Here is a 21378-nt window from a genome sequence, read left to right as displayed (position 1 = left end):
GGTGGGAGCCGATTATTTATTTACAACTCCAACGACCGGGGCTCTTTGCGTTTTCATATTTCGTCGGTATGGAAAAATTTTAGGGGACAAAAAAAACGAAGCGACGGTTATCGCGATAATAAAGAGCGTTTATCGGGGTTAGATCGCGTGAATATAAATATGTCGTTATACCCGCCACCACCCGACACAGCCAACTAGTAAGGTTTGTCACGTAAACAGAACGTGCCAATTCGTTACTCGTACAGCACAAAACCGGTTGTGTTGTTGGAGAGAAAATCCACAACATTTACAATCCGAGGACGACATTTCGCCAGTAATTACAACTAACTTCATCAGGCGGACAGCCAGGATCGGTATATAAGCATCGCGATATATACCGATGCTGACGAAAAGTGGACGGTACAATTGTCGCGGAGCCTATGATAACCGTGATTATGATTATTATTCCACTCGTTTAGCCGAGAGTGCATCGCCGAGCCTCCAGATGCTTGTTCAGGAGGGGTTCTGCTGTAGGGGCCACGGTGTTACTTCTGCTGCTGCTGTTGTTGTTGTTGCAGTGTCATCCCAATTGAAACACGCATTGAGATGATTTAGATAATTTTGCTGCTATGAATGTCCAAATGATGGGTGCCACTTTGTTGAGCTATCATTTGTGGCCAGGTCGCTTCTGAAAATTAAGTTAACACCTCAGTGGGTTTTGCCTACTAGGACGGGGATGGTTTAGTGTTTTATTTGTTTACGTTTGGGTGATTTGTTTAACTTTCTTGTACTTTGCATTCCTATCGTGTCTTTGCACTGTTTGTTGTTGTAACGCTCTTACCTGCCCCTACTGGACATCTGCAAAAAAGAGATTTATAGCTCATCGGATTCCTCCAGTATAAATAAATATTCAGATTCCGAGTAATTTGCCGGTAATTTTTCAGCATTGGAATGTTTTTTGGCCCAACAGCGGTCACACCGTGTGTGGGGTTTTCTAGCTACGGGAGGAAACCTCCAGATTGCCCAGAGGAAACCCACGGGGAATATAGGGAGAGAGAACATACGAACTCCACACTCACACTGACGCTCTCACCAACACTCACACTCTCTGCAGAATCAGGAACAGAACGTACAAACTCCACACGCAGAAAAGGGCCCCGAGTCAGAGATCAAACCCAGACGCTGCTGGGTGCGAGGCCACGGGCATCACCACTGCGGTGCCACCACCCCAGCACCCAATCATTCGTAAAGGAATTGCCCACCTACCACGGCGGGGCATCTTACAGAATCATCACCATGATCAGGAGCTTATGGTGGGGACGGTGGCCCGGAAGGCTTAGGGGAGTTAATATCTCGCCGGGGGTCGCTGAGCCGGCACCGCTCGGACCGCGAGACTCGAAGACCGGATGACAGCCGCTGCCCGCGATTAGACCGGGATCTCGAGTCGAGCGGATTTATGGTCTCGGCCCGTCCACCGATCCCCCGTCATCCAAGAACAAGGGGTCATTGCCCGAAACGTCGACTGTTATATATATACTTTTTTGCATTTTAATTTCGGCTCCAATGGCCACAAAAAGCAGAGGTTCGATTGCCACGTGACCCGACCCAACAAGCCCGCGGCCTAGAAGGGCGCGTGACAAAATGCACACCGCCAGCCCGTGTGGATACAGGCCGATTGAGGTGACCCCAGAGGTAGTTCCGTGACGACTTCCACGGTCGTTCTCTTCCGCACAGAGGTGAAAACAGGAAGTGGAATTTTCCTCGTCTCAACGATGTGACCTTTAATCGCGCAACTGGAATCCAATTGTCATAAATTTTCTCTAAATATTTTCTCTCAAAATGTTCACGAATGTCACACGTGTCACCGTGGCTTGACTGCCACCCTCGCTCGCGACGATTTGATCCGGGGGGCAGGGGAGTTGGAATTTTTCAAATGACGTGCTCGTCTACCCAGCTACCCAGGGAGAGCCTCACCGTGTCCCGACACTTTTCTCTCAGGAGGGTCCTGGCAAGTTTTGCGCACGGTAACGTTTTGCGGAATTGGAGGGGGGTGAGTAATTCTGTGGGTTATGTTTTTGAAATTTTCGTCAATTTGGTCCAAAATTGGCACCACAAGCACCACAACTACCACCACCACAACCCCCAACACCACAATCAGATCGAAAATTCCAGCGGTGTCAGAGAAGGCGTTTGGACTTTTCGACCACGGAGGAGGAGGGTTATACTTGTGAATATTCATGAAGTCTAACCCCAACCATCACCATAACCCTAACCCCAACACGATATCCAGGTCTCACTTGAGATGGAATAAAAACCCAACGCACTCGTCAACAACACCGTGGCCTTAAAAAAACATATACACAGGGGGCTTCAAAACCATGTGAACACTTCGGAGAATTTGCAACAAGACCACGAGAAATGTCCCTCCAGCTCTAGAGACCACCTGGAGAAGATTCCAGACACGCGTTGACTCTTTGAAGCTATTAACATACATTTGTTATCATGTTACAGTGTATTATCCGTTCTTTTTTCATTAAAACTCGAAATTCCCACTGATGTGTTAACATTTTTGTGAAGCACCCTGTACTTTAAATCGGTGACGTTTTGGGAAATTAACCTTCTTCATGGCACATAAACAGAGGTCAATTAGAGAGACGGAGTGGACGATGGGAGTTGGAGGCTGGGTGGCCTGAGACTGCGATTTGCCCCTACGACCGATTCGACCGTTGTCACTCAGATCGTGCGCCGCGTGTGGAGGAGCGCGGAGAGTGACCGCCGCGGCCACGTCAAGGGGGAGTGGGTGGGGTGGGTGTGGTGGAGGCGTTACCGCGTCCGTGGGTCGCGTCGCTCCGTCATCGTTCCCCCTGGGGCCCGCGCTCGCCCCCACATCCCCTCCCCCACCCGGCGAGGCCCCCGCCGGCGCGCCGCCGTGGCCGCCCGCCGCCGCCTCGGAGAGCGCGGTCGGACCGGGGAGCTTGACGCGCGGCAGGAGGCCGCAGAGCTGGCCCGCGGCGCAGGCGACCTCCTCGCCGTCCTCGTCCGTGTCGCTGCACTGCGTCAGGTAGTCGCCGTTGTCCCTGAAGCTTTCCGAGTCTTCTTCTTCTTCGTCGTCGGCGACGGCGCCGTCGAAACTTTTGGCGGCGCCGCCGGCGTGGACCGCGATGGGCGGAGGCGAGCGATCCGGGAAGGAGGCCGGAGCGGCCACGGTCGCGGGGGCGGCGCCGTGTCCGGGTAACGGCCCGGGACCGGGGCCGGCGGAGGCGCCGGCGCCGCCGCCGCCGCCGTCCATCTCTGGGCAAGCGGCGAGCGGCGCGGGGCCGTCGCGGGCGGCCCCGCCGCTCGTCCGCTCGTCCGCCGAGGTCACGGAGTCGTTACGGAAGCGGCTGTACTTGGGCCGGTGGAGCATTTGGAGCCGGAGCGGTGGCAATGACCGTCGCCCGGGCGGGGACTTTGCGCTCGCGGCGACGATTGCGGGGTCCGCACGCAGCCTCAACGACGCGGCCGAGCCAAGCGCCTACGTCGCGCCGCGTGGGAAACTGGACGAGCGCATCGCGGGGCCGGACTGCCCAGAAACCAGGGATATTTGTCTCTTCAAGACGCAGGACGGCCAAGAGACGCTTTTCGTTGGAATCGAAGATATGTTTTCCCACGCGACGCGTCACGAACGTCGTCGCACGCGGTCCCGTAAAACCGATCGCCGGAAATTTCGAAAAATTTTTAAAATCTGAATATTTTCCCACGGTCGCCTTCGTCAGAGAGAACCCGGCACGGACGGCCAAGCGTGCGGGCACGTGAAGGCGTCCAACCGCGGCCGTCAACGCGCGCGTTGCCACCTCGAGGCGGCTCTACTTGAAGGGCGCAGCGTGAGCGGCGGTGACTGCGACGACGGAGTTCTCCACAAGCCACAAGGACGAGTTCCCGAAGAGCATACGGGCAGACGAGACGTCACGATCGCCTCCGTTCCGGATGATTATTTAAACCCAGGTCGCCTCTTGCCCTGCCCAGAGACGCTCCCGGTCGTCTTGGTCGTCTCTTGATTGGTCTCAAAGCCGCTCGCAGGTCTCCGAGATCGTCAGGGTCGTTATATATGGTTCTCCAATCGGCACAGCCACGGATCGCGGGTGCACAGGCAGGCCGCTTTACACTTGAACGCCAGTTTGAACTCGCGGCTGAACATGCAACATCAATTCAGAGGCCGGCCCTTCTGCAACATCTCTTGGCTTCCGATAATTTTCTTTTATCCGCGCGTCGATCGATCGCGTTCACCGCCCTCCGCGGGACCTCTCTCCACCCCCGGCGCTGAGACGGGCGGCGGTGGCGATCCGCATCGGGCACGAGGACGGAACCGGAGCCCGATCCTCACAGCGTCTCGCTCACCGCCCGACCGAGAGGTGCCGACCCGACGAACAAAAAAAATCCCGATCCCACCGCTCCAATCCCGCCGCCGTCCAAACTCACGGTCGGTCTCCTCCCCTGCCGGCGTGCCCAGCCCGCAGGGCTTCTGAGCGCGCCCAGGAATCCGCGCAGGTCCCTGGGTCCAGCAGCGGCTGCGATGTCGGCGGACGCGGGAATTCTCCCCCTCCCCGCCCCGTCGGAGCGAGGGTGTGGCCGCCGCTCGCTCGCACCCGCTCCGAGCTCTCGCCCCGCTCCGATCCCGCCGCGGGGCTCGCCCCCGGGGAGGGGGTGGGGGGGGTCACGGCCGAGCCTGCACGGCGGCGTTCCGACGACCGAGAGCCACGGGGCCGGGAGGCTCCGAGACGACCGAGAGCCACGGGGCCGGGGAGCTGTGGCCGCGCTGCTGCTGCTGCTAACGCAATGGGTCGGCGCGTCGCGGAAGCCGCAAGGCCACACCGCCCAGGACTGCGCGGCAAATGTGCGAATGGTTTCAAACAAAATAACGACGGGGAGGAGCAGGAGGAGGGAGGAAGGGGTGGGGGTCAGAAGGGAGGCATCTGTCAGGGACACCCGAGATGCTGCTGCTGCTGTTGCTGTTTCCCCTCCGGTAATGAGCCAAGGGGCGACCACGCAAGCCTCACTCCGACCAGAGGAGAGCGAACTCGCGAGGCGTTAGGCGGCGAGAGCGCCACGCATTGAGGGCAGTCTCAAGGGGTCACCCACGTGGACACGGGGAGGCACTCTGCAAAGATGCGAACGTAAAGATAGAGGTCACCCGTATAGCCCTTAACGGACTGCTGGGGCAAGTGCTGGTGAGCGAGTTGCACCGATGGGTGGGTGGGGCGGATAGTACAACGCCCGGCCACCTTTGTATCCCCAGCGGTGCTGATGTATTTTTGACCTTGGAGGGGCGGGTTCAGATATTCGCCGCTGCAATGAGCGGCGTGAGCGGGAATGTAACTCGGGGCTCGCGGGGTTCGTAGTGCCGTGCAGCGCTAACCGCTGCACGGCACACACAGCCACACGCACACACACACACAAAGACACACGCACACAGACACACACACAGACACACGCGCACACACACAGGCACACACACACAGCCACACGCACATACAGGCACACACAGGCACACAGACACAGGCACACACACAGGCACACACACACAGGCACACACAAAGACACACGCACAGCCACACGCACAGACACGCACACAGACAAAGATAAAAAGACAAAGATCCCCCATATAGCCTGTAACAGACTGTAGGGGCAAGTGCTGTTAGCGAGCACCTATGAAGGCCAGAACGGTACACGAGGGGGTGGGTGGCCAGCACCACGCCCGACCGCCTTTGTCTCCCTAGTGGCGATGTTTACACACCGCACCAGGTACTCATTTGAGGCTGAGTCGACCTAGGGGAGGCCCGGGACCGGTTCAGATAATCGTCACTGGTGTTGGCCGTGAGCGGGAATCGAACCCGGGTCGCCAGGTTCATAGCGCAGCGCGCTAACCGCTACACTATCGCTCCCCACAGACAAAGATAAAAAAAAAAGGCACACACACACGCACACACACACAGGCACACACACACACGCAAAGACACACGCACAGACACACACAAAGACACGCACACAGACACACGCACACACGCACGCACACAGGCACACACACACGCAAAGACAAAGACACGCACAGACACACGCAAAGACACACGCACAGAGACACACGCAAAGACACACGCACAGATACACACAAAGACACGCAAAGACACATAAACAGACACACAAAGACACACGCACAGACACACATAAACAGACACACACACGACACACACATGACACACATGACAGACACACACGACACACATGACATACACATGACACACACATGACAGACACACACGACACACACATGACAGACACATGACACACACATGACAGACACACGATACACACATGACAGACACACACGACACAAACATGACAGACACACACGACACACACGACACACACATGACAGACACACACGACACACACGACACACACATGACACACACATGACAGACACACGCTCTCTCACGCTCACTTGCCCGCACGCTGCCATCTCTGCGACACGCGGCGAGGCTCCCCCACACCCCCACTGTGGCCGCCGGCCCGCGGGAAGCGCTCGCCCGTGGGGGGAAGGCCACGGGGGGGGAAGGCCACGGGGGGGGGAAGGCCACGGGGGGGGGGAAGGCCACGGGGGGCGGGAAGGCCACGGGGGGGGGAATGCCACGGGGGGGGGGAAGGCCACGGGGGGGGGAAGGCCACGGGGGGGGGAAGGCCACGGGGGGGGGGAAGGCCACGGGGGGCGGGAAGGCCACGGGGGGGGGAAGGCCACGGGGGGGGGGAAGGCCACGGGGGGCGGGAAGGCCACGAAGGGGAAGGCCACGGGGGGGGGAAGGCCACGGGGGGGGGGAAGGCCACGGAGGGGGGGAAGGCCACGGGGGGGGGGAAGGCCACGAAGGGGAAGGCCACGGAAGGGGGGGGAGGCCACGGAGGGGGGGGGGAAGGCCACGGCGGGGGGGGAAGGCCACGGGGGGGGGAAGGCCACGGAGGGGGGGGAGGGCCACGAAGGGGAAGGCCACGGGGGGGGGGAAGGCCACGGGGGGGGGGAGGCCACGGAAGGGGGGGGAGGCCACGGAGGGGGGGGGGGAAGGCCACGGAGGGGGGAGGGGGAAGGCCACGGGGGGGGGGGGAAGGCCACGGAGGGGGGGGGGAGGCCACGAAGGGGGGAGGGGGAAGGCCACGGGGGGGGAAGGCCACGGAGGGGGGGGGGGGAAGGCCACGGGGGGGAGGCCACGTTGCCCGCCCGCTCGCCGCACGGACACGGGGGGGGGAGGCGAGACCCGGGACGGTGGGGACGAGAGGGAGACGAGAGGGAGAGAGGAATGGCCGTGCTGGGTGGGTGTGATTGGGTGAGGGTCTGGTGAGGGTGTGGTGAGTGTGTGGTGAGTGTGTGGTGAGGGTCTGGTGAGGGTGTGGTGAGGATGTGGGTCTGGTGAGGGTCTGGTAAGGGTGAGGGTCTGGTGTGGGTCTGGTGAGGGTGTGGTGAGTGTGTGGTGAGTGTGTGGGTCTGGTGAGGGTGAGGGTCTGGTGAGTGTGTGGGTCTGGTGAGTGTGTGGGTCTGGTGAGTGTGTGGGTCTGGTGAGTGTGTGGGTCTGATGAGTGTGTGGGTCTGGTGAGTGTGTGGGTCTGGTGAGTGTGTGGGTCTGGTGAGGGTGTGGGTCTGGTGAGGGTCTGGTGTGGGTTACTGGTCGATGCAGCAGAGCTGGGTGTGATGCTGGCCACCCCCACCACTATCCCATCTCCTCGTAGATGTTCCCTGCCAGCCCTGCATAGCCGAGCTCTCTAACAGCACTTGGCCCAACACCCTGGTAAAGGCTATACGGGGATCTTTGTCTTTGTGGCGTTCTCGAGGCGGCGGCAGCAGCAGCAGCCCCCCCTCCCCCCAGGGACTCTCCACGCGAGCTGCACTCTCAGCTGCACTCTCAGCTGCACTCTCTCTACCCGCCTAATGATGCCTCCCCCCCCCCTTAATCTCCCTGTCCTTCTCTCTCACTCCCCCTGCCGCACTCTGCCCATCTTTTATCTCTCCCTGTCTCTGTCTCGTGAGCTCTCCCTGCCTCTCTAAATTATCTCTCACTGTCTCTCTAAATTATCTCTCCCTGTCTCTCTAAATTATCTATCCCTGTCTCTCTCAATTATATCTCCCTGTCTCTCTCAATTATCTCTCCCTGTCTCTCTAAATTATCTCTCCCTGTCTCTCTCAATTATATCTCCCTGTCTCTCTCAATTATCTCTCCCTGTCTCTCTAAATTATCTCTCCCTGTCTCTCTAAATTAGCTCTCCCTGCCTCTCTAAATTATCTCTCCCTGTCTCTCTAAATTATCTCTCCCTGTCTCTCTAAATTATCTCTCCCTGTCTCTCTCAATTATATCTCCCTGTCTCTCTCAATTATCTCTCCCTGTCTCTCTAAATTATCTCTCCCTGTCTCTCTAAATTAACTCTCCCTGTCTCTCAATTATCTCTCCCTGTCTCTCTAAATTATCTCTCCCTGTCTCTCTAAATTATCTCTCCCTGTATCTCTAAATTATCTCTCCCTGTTTCTTTAAATTATCTCTCCGTCTCTCTAAATTATCTCTCCCTGCCGCTTTAAATTATCTCTCCCTGCCTCTCTAAATTATCTCTCCCTGCCTCTCTAAATTATCTCTCCCTGTCTCTCTAAATTATCTCTCCCTGTCTCTCTAAATTATCTCTCCCTGTCTCTCTAAATTATCTCTCCCTGCCTCTCTAAATTATCTCTCCCTGTCTCTCTAAATTATCTCTCCCTGTCTCTCTAAATTATCTCTCCCTGTCTCTAAATTATCTCTCCCTGTCTCTCTAAATTATCTCTCCCTGCCTCTCTAAATTATCTCTCCCTGTCTCTCTAAATAATCTCTCCCTGTCTCTAAATTATCTCTCCCTGTCTCTAAATTATCTCTCCCTGCCTCTCTAAATTATCTCTCCCTGTCTCTCTAAATTATCTCTCCCTGCCTCTCTAAATTATCTCTCCCTGCCTCTCTAAGTTATATCTCCCTGTCTCTCTAAATGATCTCTCCCTGCCTCTCTAAATTATCTCTCCCTGTTTCTCTAAATTATCTCTCCCTGTCTCTCTAAATTATCTCTCCCTGTCTCTCTAAATTATCTATCCCTGTCTCTAAATTATCTCTCCCTATCTCTCTAAATTAGCTCTCCCTGTCTCTAAATTATCTCTACCTGTCTCTAAATTATCTCTCCCTGTCTCTCTAAATTATCTCTCCCTGCCTCTCTAAGTTATATCTCCCTTTCTCTCTAAATGATCTGTCCCTGCCTCTCTAAATTATCTCTCGTTGTCTCTCTAAATTAGCTCTCCCTGTCTCTAAATTAGCTCTCCCTGCATCTCTAAATTATCTCTACCTGCCTCTCTAAATTATCTCTCCCTGCCTCTCTAAATGATCTCTACCTGCCTCTCTAAATGATCTCTCCCTGCCTCTCTAAATTATCTCTCCCTGCCTCTCTAAATTAGCTCTCCCTGCCCCCCTCGTTCTCCCTGCATCTTTCTCTCCCTCTCTCTCCCCGCCTCCCTCTCTGCAATGCGCTGCTTCATTCATCCTCTGTTGTTGTTTTTCTTGTTGCCTCTCTCCGTACTCTCCCAACTTGTCAGCAATCTCTCTCTTTCCACGCCTCTCTTTCCCTCCTCTCCCCGCACCCTCGCTGCCGTATTTCCTTTCATCGTCTCCGTCTCTCTCCGACTCTCCAATCTGCCTTTGATGGCTCCTCACCGCCCTCTCTGTTATTTCGCTCTCCCTCTCTCCCGGCCGTCTCTTGCGCTTTCTCCACGACAGCCTCAGCATCTGTGTCCCCTTATCGCCGTCTCTCTGTCTCTCTCCATCTCTCCTGGTCTCTCTCTCTCCATCCCTCCTGGTCTCTCTCTCTGTCTCTCTCCATCTCTCCTGGTCTCTCTCTCCATCTCTCCTGGTCTCTCTCTCTGTCTCTCTCCATCTCTCCTGGTCTCTCTCTCTCTCTCCATCTCTCCTGGTCTCACTCTCTGTCTCTCTCCATCTCTCCTGGTCTCACTCTCTCTCCATCTCTCCTGGTCTCACTCTCTGTCTCTCTCCATCTCTCCTGGTCTCACTCTCTGTCTCTCTCAATCTCTCCTGGTCTCTCTCTCTCCATCTCTCCTGGTCTCTCTGTCTCTCTCCATCTCTCCTGGTCTCTCTCTCTGTCTCTCTCCATCTCTCCTGGTCTCTCTCTGTCTTATCGTCGGTTCCAATCTGTCAATACAACCTCAGTCTCTCTCTCTCTCGCAGTCTGATGAAGTATTATCTCGCAGTATCTATCTCTCCGTCTCTCTCGACTACATTGCCACCGTGTCTCCTCCTCCACAGCCCTTGCAACTCTCGATCACATCTGTGGGCTAAAAGAGCTTCACAGCTCATCGGATTCCTCCGGGGCCAATGTCACAGATTTCTGAGTTGTGGCATCGCCCCTCTCTCTGTGTGCGACATCGTCTTGGCAGGTCGCCGACATTGATTGAGAGCAAGCCCTGCTCGCTCTGCTGATGAGACACTGTGTGTCGAAACCCACCGGCCCAGAGACTGTGGCTTTGTCCTGAGGCAAATGCTGCTGCTCTTGCTGCGATGCACTTCGCAAAATAGGCCGTGCGGCTCATGCGATGTGTACAAACTAAAATGTTTGATTCGTTTTTTTTATCTTATTTGTATTCTACACTTGTGAGACTGTAGAAACTAGAATGGACGAAGGTAAAAAAAAGATATATAAAAAATTATAAATTTATATACTTTATCGTCATATTCTTGGTTCGTTCGGTAAAGTCACGTAGAAGGGAAACAATAAAATAATAAAAATATAAAGCAATAAAATTCTCACGACGTTTTAACTGCAACACAAGCAATCATCATCAGGTGTGAAAACCACAGCAATAATTGTTTTCAAATTTCTTGCTGTGGTTTTCACACCTGATGATGATTGCTTGTGTTGCAGTCGTAACGTCGTGAGAATTTTTTTTTATTATTGTTACCCTCCTACGTGACTTTACCGAAAGAACCAAGAATATGAATCCCTGCAGTCACAAAAGCTTTAAATCAAAATTTACTGTATAGTCATTTGTTATTTACGAGCATCGCTCGATCTATTGCCAGGCTGGAGGGGGTGGGTGGGGGCTGTGTGACGTCATCACGCACGAGCACGGATGCGGGCGACGTCATCACGCAGACGTGCGCGGTGACGTCACCAAACGCGACAGGAAGCCAGCCAGTCAGCAAAACTTTTTATACATCTTTCTAGAACACAATTGATAATTATCGATTACCCGGCACAACCGCTCCAAAGGGTGTAACCCAGTCCGGCTATCGGCACCACACGCGTGACAAAGCAAAGTTGGTAGTCTTTATTTCAGTGTCAAAGATTAAATACGGTACATGATACACTACATACAACTCAAACAATGAAGACCGCACGTATATACACGTCACTCCGTGCAGAGTGTTCCAGATTGGAGTGGTCAGTAACGGTAACAGTAAATACGGTAACTTGTTGAAATAAGATGTTTATTTTTTTTGTCGATTTGATTCTCATGGCGGTACGCCTGGGTAACCAAATAACACAAAATGGGCCCAGGCAATTAAAGATGTTATTACTGGGACACTATTTTGTTTCCAGGGGTGTACTTCACTTGGCTGCTGGGGGTACCACTCAATCCGACATCAGTGCCACTTATAGTGTGTACAGCTCATACATAGTGTGTACAGCTCATACATAGTGTGTACAGCTCATACATAGTGTATACAGCTCATACATAGTGTATACAGCTCATACATAGTGTGTACAGCTCATACATAGTGTGTACAGCTCATACATAGTGTGTACAGCTCAAACATAGTGTGTACAGCTCATACATAGTGTATACAGCTCATACATAGTGTGTGCAGCTCATACATAGTGTATACAGCTCGTACATAGTGTATACAGCTCATACACAGTGTATACAGCTCATACATAGTGTGTACAGCGCATACATAGTGTGTACAGCTCATACATAGTGTATACAGCTCATACATAGTGTATACAGTTCATACATAGTGTATACAGCTCATACATAGTGTGTACAGCTCATACATAGTGTGTACAGCTCATACATAGTGTGTACAGCTCATACATAGTGTGTACAGCTCATACATAGTGTATACAGCTCATACATAGTGTATACAGCTCATACATAGTGTGTACAGCTCATACATAGTGTATACAGCTCATACATAGTGTATACAGCTCATACATAGTGTATACAGCTCGTACATAGTGTATACAGTTCATACATAGTGTGTACAGCTCATACATAGTGTATACAGTTCATACATAGTGTAGTACAGTTCATACATAGTGTATACAGTTCATACATAGTGTATACAGCTCATACATAGTTTAGTACAGTTCATACATAGCGTATACAGCTCGTACATAGTGTATACAGCTCGTACATAGTGTATACAGCTCGTACATAGTGTATACAGCTCGTACATAGTGTATACAGCTCATACATAGTGTATACAGTTCATACATAGTGTATACAGCTCATACATAGTGTGTACAGCTCATACATAGTGTATACAGCTCATACATAGTGTATACAGTTCATACATAGTGTATGCAGCTCATACATAGTGTGTACAGCTCATACATAGTGTGTACAGCTCGTACATAGTGTATACAGCTCATACATAGTGTGTACAGCTCATACATAGTGTGTACAGCTCATAGTGTGTGCAGCTCATACATAGTGTATACAGCTCGTACATAGTGTATACAGCTCGTACATAGTGTATACAGCTCATACATAGTGTATACAGTTCATACATAGTGTATACAGCTCATACATAGTGTGTACAGCTCATACATAGTGTATACAGCTCATACATAGTGTATACAGTTCATACATAGTGTATACAGCTCATACATAGTGTGTACAGCTCATACATAGTGTGTACAGCTCGTACATAGTGTATACAGCTCATACATAGTGTGTACAGCTCATACATAGTGTGTACAGCTCATAGTGTGTGCAGCTCATACATAGTGTATACAGCTCATACATAGTGTAGTACAGCTCATACATAGTGTATACAGCTCATACATAGTGTGTACAGCTCATACATATTGTATACAGCTCATACATATTGTATACAGCTCGTACATAGTGTGTACAGCTCATACATAGTGTATACAGCTCATACATAGTGTGTACAGCTCATACATAGTGTGTACAGCTCATACATAGTGTGTACAGCTCATACATAGTGTGTACAGCTCATACATTGTGTATACAGCTCATACATAGTGTATACATCTCGTACATAGTGTATACAGCTCGTACATAGTGTATACAGCTCATACATAGTGTATACAGCTCATGCATAGTGTGTACAGCTCATACATAGTGTATACAGCTCATACATAGTGTATACAGCTCATACATAGTGTATACAGTTCATACATAGTGTATACAGCTCGTACATAGTGTATACAGCTCATACATAGTATGTACAGCTCATACATAGTGTGTACAGCTCATACATAGTGTATACAGCTCATACATAGTGTATACAGTTCATACATAGTGTATACAGCTCGTACATAGTGTATACAGCTCATACATAGTGTGTGCAGCTCATACATAGTGTGTACAGCTCATACATAGGGTGTACAGCTCATACATAGTGTATACAGCTCATACATAGTGTGTACAGCTCATACATAGTGTGTACAGCTCATACATAGTTTATACAGCTCATACATAGTGTATAAGGCTCATACATAGTGTATACAGTTCATACATAGTGTGTACAGCTCAAACATAGTGTATACAGCTCGTACATAGTGTATACAGCTCATACATAGTGTATACAGTTCATACATAGTGTATACAGCTCATACATAGTGTATACAGCTCATACATAGTGTATACAGCTCGTACATAGTGTATACAGTTCACGCATAGTGTGTACAGCTCATACATAGTGTATACAGCTCGTACATAGTGTATACAGTTCATACATAGTGTATATAGTTCATACATAGTGTATACAGCTCATACATAGTGTATACAGCTCATACATAGTGTATACAGCTCATACATAGTGTATACAGCTCATACATAGTGTATACAGCTCATACATAGTGTATACAGCTCATACATAGTGTATACAGCTCATACATAGTGTATACAGTTCATACATAGTGTATACAGCTCATGCATAGTGTATACAGTTCATACATAGTGTATACAGCTCGTACATAGTGTATACAGTTCATACATAGTGTGTTCAGCTCATACATAGTGTATACAGCTCATACATAGTGTATACAGCTCAGACATAGTGTATACAGCTCATACATAGTGTATACAGCTCATACATAGTGTATACAGCTTATACATAGTGTATACAGCTCATACATAGTGTATACAGCTCATACATAGTGCATACAGCTCATATATAGTGTATACAGTTCATACATAGTGTGTACAGCTCATACATAGTGTATACAGCTCATACATAGTGTGTACAGCTCATACATAGTGTGTACAGCTCATACATTGTGTATACAGCTCATACATAGTGTATACAGCTCATACATAGTGTATACAGATCAAAGTGTGTACAGCTCATACATAGTGTATACAGCTCATACATAGTGTATACAGTTCATACAAAGTGTATACAGCTCATACATAGTGTGTACAGCTCATACATAGTGTGTACAGCTCATACATAATGTATACAGCTCATACATAGTGTTTACAGTTCATACATAGTGTATACAGTTCATACATAGTGTATACAGCTCATACATAGTGTATACAGCTCATACATAGTGTGTACAGCTCATACATAGTGTATACAGCTCATACATAGTGTATACAGTTCATACATCGTGTATACAGCTCATACATAGTGTGTACAGCTCATACAGAGTGTGTACAGCTCATACATAGTGTGTACAGCTCATACATAGTGTATACAGCTCATACATAGTGTATACAGTTCATACATAGTGTATACACATTATGCCAGAGCCGGGGTTCTATGGTTTAAGGTTTAATTTGTGTATAGTACACAAGTACTATACACACAGTACTATACACACAGTACTATGTGTGTATAGTACTGTGTATACACAGTACTATACACACACCGTACTATACACACAGTACTATATATACAGTACTGTGTGTATAGTACTGTGTGTATACATAGTACTATACACACAGTACTATACACACAGTACTGTGTATAGTACTGTGTGTATAGTACTGTATATACAGTACTGTGTGTATAGTACTGTGTATACACACAGAACTATACACACAGTACTGTGTATAGTACTGTGTATACTGTGTATACACAGTACTATACACAGTATTATACACACAGTACTAAACACACAGTACTGTGTGTATACACAGTACTATACACACAGTACTATACACACAGTACTGTGTACACAGTACTATACACACACAGCACTGTACAAAGTACACGATTCCGGACAGGGAGGGCGAGACCGTCGGCACGGCTTTAGCTGTCATCAGAAACACATTTATAATTAATGGAATTGCCATAAGGGCCGCCCCACGGTGTGACAGGAGCAGCCTGAGATGTTAACTGCCTCGCCAGGTACACAGGAGGTCGTGGGTTTTACCCCGACACTGACTCCTGCTGCTGCTGTATATTTGGAGTTTGCGTGTCTCTGTCTCATCACCACGGTGACTAGGAGATGTTCACTACCTCGCCTGGTATACAGGAGGTCGTGGGTTCCATCACGACCCTGACGCCTGCATATTTGGAGTTCGCGTGTCTCTGTCTCATCACCACGGTGACTGAGATGTTCACTACCTCGCCTGGTACACAGGAGGTCGTAGGTTCGATCCCGACCCTGGCTGCTACTGCTGCTGCTGTATATTTGGAGTTTGCGTGTCTCTGTCTCATCACCACGGTGACTATGAGATGTTCACTACCTCGCCTGGTACACAGGAGGTCGTGGGTTCGACCCCGACACTGACTCCTGCTGCTGCTGTATATTTGGAGTTTGCGTGTCTCTCTCTTTCCGTGGTCGCGTGGATTATTCTCCGGGTCCTGCGGGTTTACCCTCCACATTTGTAATAAACATCATCACCCGTTCAGAGTATTTTGGCTGCTGCTATGCATTGACACACGACGATACGCCATTTGGTTGAGCTATCGCTTGTGGTGGCCAGGTCGCTTGTGCAAAGGAGCTACGTCGCCTTACCTGGTAAAAATAAAATAAAGTTTATAGTTTTATTTTTGCAAAAAAAAGTTAAATCATCCACTCTCTCCACTACCCCTCGATTCACGACGGTGCTTTGAAAAAAAGAGAAGAGCTAATGCCTGAAACGTCGCCTATTATATATATTTTTATTTTTAAATGTTCTACAGGCAAAGACAAAGACCCCACCCCCGTGTAGCCTGTCCCAGACTGTTGGGGCAAGTGCTGTTAGCGAGTAGCTCCTATGGAGGCCGAAACTGTGGCACATCAGGGGAGGTGGATGGCCAGCAACCACGCCCGTCCGCCTTTGTCTCCCCCAGGTGGCGATGTTTACACACCATACCCAGGTTACTCATTTGAGGCTCAGTCGACCTATGGGAGGATGGCCAGGCACAGGTTCAGATAATCGTCACTGGGTGTTGGTGGTCGTGAGTGGTCGTGAGTGGTCGTGAATCGAACTCGGGCCGCCGGGTTCGTAGCGCACCACCGCTCCCTTTACATAGACAAAGATCCCCCGTGTAGACTAAACATTACAAGTGTGGTGAGTCACTTCAGAGGCACGAATAGTAGGAGGCATACACGTTTATTCTACACTTTCCACAGTATAGGGGATAACTATATACGGGTCAGGACAACCGGCACTCTGCCTGACCCAACACCCACGCGGAGGTGAAGACGGGGACGAAGACGACCGGTTCCATTCCCAAACCGCAGCAGCTCCGACCCAGCGTCGGGGCCTCCCTTTTATCCTCCCCAGCGTGGCCTGGCTCCGCCCTCGGCCACGCCCCCTTCTGGAACCTACCAGAAGGTTCTGGGGTCTGCCCCACGTGTCCCCTCTTGTCACCTATACCCTACATCCCTGCCTTATCACATGCCCTACTGGCAGATCGGCTGCTGTATCCTCAAATGCCCTTCACTGCCAGCAACCGGCGCTACGAGCTCCAGGGCACACTTCACTTTCCCTGCTGCTAGACCGGGCGACTACACCCACGATGCCGCTCTCTACCAGTAAACCAGCGCTACACGCCATAGTGACCCATTCTATGTCACTGCAGAAGCACCGCAGATATTTTTTCCAGGGGGGCGGCCCCGGGGGTGACCGGAGCAGTGGCGTGGGGAGACAGAGAGGGGGGCGGGGGGCGGTGGTGGCGACGCTCAGAGACAGTCACGGGGCGTTGGCCAATTTGAGGAAATTCCACTCATGGATCGTGTGGCTGCTATTCCTGGTGTTGAGATAAAAAAAAACGATCGGGTGGTGGAGAGAGGGGAAGAACAACAACAAAAAAAAACACAGTTTGGCTCTTCCCCCTTTGCTTTGATGGCCCCACGTGGCGCGGGAACGCGAATGCTGGAAGCCACAGCCGTCCCGAGGGTACACGCCCCAGGCCCCGCACTTTGGTGGTGCTGGTGCTGGTGACGGTGTCAGATCTAATCCTCCCGCTTTAGTTTGAAGGCGTTGGGCGCGGTGGGCCCACGCTGTGGGATTTGCCCCGAGCCCCCCACACTGCATTCCCCGCCCCCCCCCCCCCCCGGGGCCGACTCTGTCTGCGAGGGCCACGTCTGGCCAACGACGCGGCTCCAGCAGGAGCTGCGCAGGTTCGCGGTCGGAGCCCGGCCGCCCGCCCTGGTTAACGCCGCTGCGGGTCAGGGTTATCGTCCGCCCCAAACGTGCGCGCGCCGTTCGATTCGCTCGCGGCGGTGGCGACGGCGGCGGCGTTATTTTGGAAGTGAGCAGCAGAAGCCGTTTGGTGGCACACTTCGCCCCGACCGAACACAGAGCGCTCCGCTGTTACACGCACCCCAGCAACTCCACGTAACCCGCCCGCAATTCCGCACTGAACCCGACCCACTATTAACCCTTTCCCAACACTATCCGCTAACCTCATCTCTCACCCTATGCCAAACACTATCCCCTATCCCTATCTTTCACCCTATGCCAAACACTATTCCCTATCCCTATCTCTCACCCTATCCCAAACACTATCCCCTATCTCTCACCCTATCCCAAACACTATCCCCTATCCCTATCTCTCACCCTATCCCAAACACTATCACCTAACCCTAACCCCATCTGTGCGGGGCTGAGAGTCGCGTCTCCGAATATCCGCTCACCCGGAGAGACAGGAGTCGGGAGTGATCAATGAGACGTCCCTGTGCACCATGGAACTCCGACTGGAGAGTGTCTCTCCACCGCTCCACGTCCTCACCTCTGAACGTATCCGGTCACTGCTTGGAGGAAACTCCAGCGGAGGTGCTGGATGTGGGGTCCCGTCACTCCCCGTGGTGCCCCGTCACTCCCCGTGGTGCCCCGTCACTCCCCGTGGTGCCCCGTCACTCCCCGTGGTGTCCACTCGCACGGAGCACGGGACGAAAGTAACCCCAGGAGTTGTGGCTCTGTCTCTCTCTCTCCCCCACGGAACTAGCGACTTCCCCAAACTCAAACCCAGTGAGTGCGGTTGGCGAGACCAAAAAATGACTCGAGCGAAGGGCGCGTGAACATTCACACGTGGGGGAGGGGGGGCAGGGTTCACGTGAGCCCCCTCGTGGAGCAAGGAATTGCCGCGCCGAGCGATCGAATATCCAAGTGGCTGTTGTTCCCATCTGGATGGGGGGAGGTTTAGGTTAACCCGTTGTTGTTGTTGTTAAATGCCTTTGGAACATGCCACGAGAGTTACTCGTGCGAGATGTAACGTGATGTAACGTAACATATGTAACGCGATGTAACGTGCCAGATGTAACGTGATGTAACGTGCGAGATGTAACGTGATGTTACGTGCGAAATGTAACGTTATGTAACGTGCGAAATGTAACGTGATGTAACGTGTCAGATGTAACGTTATGTAACGTGCCAGATGTAACGTGATGTTGCGTGCGAAATGTAACGTCATGTAACGTGGGAGATGTAACGTGATGTTACGTGCGAAATGTAACGTTATGTAACGTGCGAGATGTAACGTGATGTTACGTGCGAAATGTAACGTTATGTAACGTGCGAGATGTAACGTGATGTAACGTGCCAGATGTAACGTGTCAGATGTAACGTGATGTAACGTGTGAGATGTAACGTGATGTAACGTGCGAGATGTAACGCGATGTAACGTGCGAGATGTAACGTGATGTAACGTGCCAGATGTAACGTTATGTAACGTGCGAGGTATAACGTGATGTAACGTGCGAGATGTAACGCTTATGAGTTGGACTTTGAAATGCACGAGTCCGACTGACGTCCGGCAGTCTTCACCAGTCGCCCACACGCACCGGGCAGCGACGGCTACGCTGTACGTGGCCTGCACGACGTGGAGACAACAGCGAGGGGGTCGGTGCATCACACGCAGATGTTGTGAGCGATACAGAAAGAATGCGGACTAATCGCCATCTGTTCCATCTGCATGGGATGGAGCGTCGCCTCCTCCTGGCACGCGTGTGGTTTTCACCGGGTGCTCCTGTTCCCTCCCCACGTGTATGAGTCACTCATTACTCGGGCGATAACACCTTGATACACGTAGGACCGCAAACCTTTGGCAAGGTTCCTCCTCCTGGCGCCTCCGAGTCGTCCCCATCTCTGCCTCTCTCTTCGAGAGCGAGGAGTGATCACTGTGCAGTGGTGGCGGCGGCGCAGCGTTACGAAACACGTGTGTGTGTTGATTTTTTTTCGCGCCGTACGTAGCCAACCGTGCAAATCGGAGGTGGAACGTCAGTGGCATCGTGATGGCTCTGTTCACTTGAGTCACTCCGCACCGACACTCAAGACTCACGGTGGACGTGGGAAGGGTGGACTGCAAGGCGACTTTGGAGAGGGTGTCTGCATTCGCTCGCTCGTTCGCTCACTCATCCCTAGTCGACCGAAAGTTTCCCAGTAGTCACCATCACCAACAACAACCGACATCGATCACGAAGTGGCGGTGACCTCACGGCGCCCGCCTGTGCCAGGCCAGGTGCACCCTGAGGCTATCACGTGAAGTGCCGAAGGCTCGCTGCCGGCAGGAGGTCACGGGACAGACGCAGGTACCATGGGTTGGACTAAGATGGCAGGCAGATGATGCACCGCCTGTAGTCCGCACAGCGCCTACCTCGCTGCGTTGTAGCCACCCGGCGCTCCGCTCGTTGCTGTGAGGGCGACTGCGCCTTCAGCTGCCCAATCGCAGCGTCCTTCACGAACCTCCCGCCGGTGGCGAGCAGAACGAACAGCACAAACAGCACGAACAGCACAAACAGCACAAACAGCACAAACAGCACAAACAGCACGAGCAGAACGAACAGCACGAACAGCACAAACAGCACGAACAGCACAAACAGCACGAGCAGCACGAACAGCACAAACAGCACGAGCAGCACGAACAGCACAAACAGCACGAGCAGCACGAACAGCACAAACAGCACAAACAGCACGAACAGCACAAACAGCACGAACAGCACGAACAGCACAAACAGCACAAACAGCACAAACAGCACGAACAGCACAAACAGCACAAACAGCACAAACAGCACGAACAGCACAAACAGCACGAACAGCACAAACAGCACGAGCAGCACGAACAGCACAAACAGCACGAACAGCACAAACAGCACGAACAGCACAAACAGCACAAACAGCACAAACAGCACGAGCAGCACGAACAGCACAAACAGCACGAACAGCACGAGCAGCACCAAGACCCATGGCACCGCATGCACCGCGCGTGACGCCGGGGCGGGCAGTGCAGCCGGAGCCTCCCGCGACTCCGTCCCGGGGGTTTCAGCTCTGCACGAACTGAACCACATTCATCTCGCGCGATCCGCAGGGCTGCTGTGACCCCCCCCCACCCTCCCCGGCCGCCCACGGGATGATTTCTGGCTCCGAGAGAGCAAAACCCCCGGATAACCAGACACTGTGTTAGTGCGTTAGAATAGATAGCCAGATGGTATAAAATAATAAATAATATCACGCTTCCTCCAGAGGTCCCCAGCGCTCTCTCCCACCCCCACAGACTCCCGGAGTACTCATCAGCAGAGTTGCCGCTTGCCGTGTAAACGCTGCGTGGACATCAACTCCGAACTCACAGTGAGTGCGGTTCCACGGCCGTCTGGCAGCTCGCTCTGTGGTTCCTCGCCGGCGCTCGTGACAGATGCCATTGCCACTCCGTGTCAGCCCACGCGGTTTAG

General features: G+C 52.0%; 1 protein-coding gene across 1 annotated transcript in view; it reads right to left on the bottom strand.

Annotated features, from left to right (window-relative positions):
* LOC116950676 (uncharacterized) overlaps positions 1-20997 on the bottom strand; it is a 39732-nt gene extending 18735 nt beyond the window's left edge. Inside the window, exons 1-3 of the mRNA XM_076072991.1 lie at positions 20729-20997; positions 4438-4684; positions 2807-3493 (exon numbers count right to left, since the gene is read on the bottom strand). Coding sequence (XP_075929106.1) covers positions 2807-3493; positions 4438-4684; positions 20729-20997 — 1203 coding nt within the window. The remainder of the gene's footprint in view (positions 1-2806; positions 3494-4437; positions 4685-20728) is intronic.
* Positions 20998-21378: the final 381 nt, after the last annotated feature.

The sequence above is a fragment of the Petromyzon marinus genome, chromosome 40 (genome assembly GCF_048934315.1).
Source record: "Petromyzon marinus isolate PM22_M1 ecotype Great Lakes invasive population chromosome 40, UKy_Petmar_22M1.pri1.0, whole genome shotgun sequence".
Taxonomy (NCBI): Eukaryota; Metazoa; Chordata; class Hyperoartia; order Petromyzontiformes; family Petromyzontidae; genus Petromyzon; species Petromyzon marinus.
The sequence above is the reverse complement of the archived record's forward strand: the minus strand, read 5'-3'. Positions and strand labels throughout refer to the sequence as shown.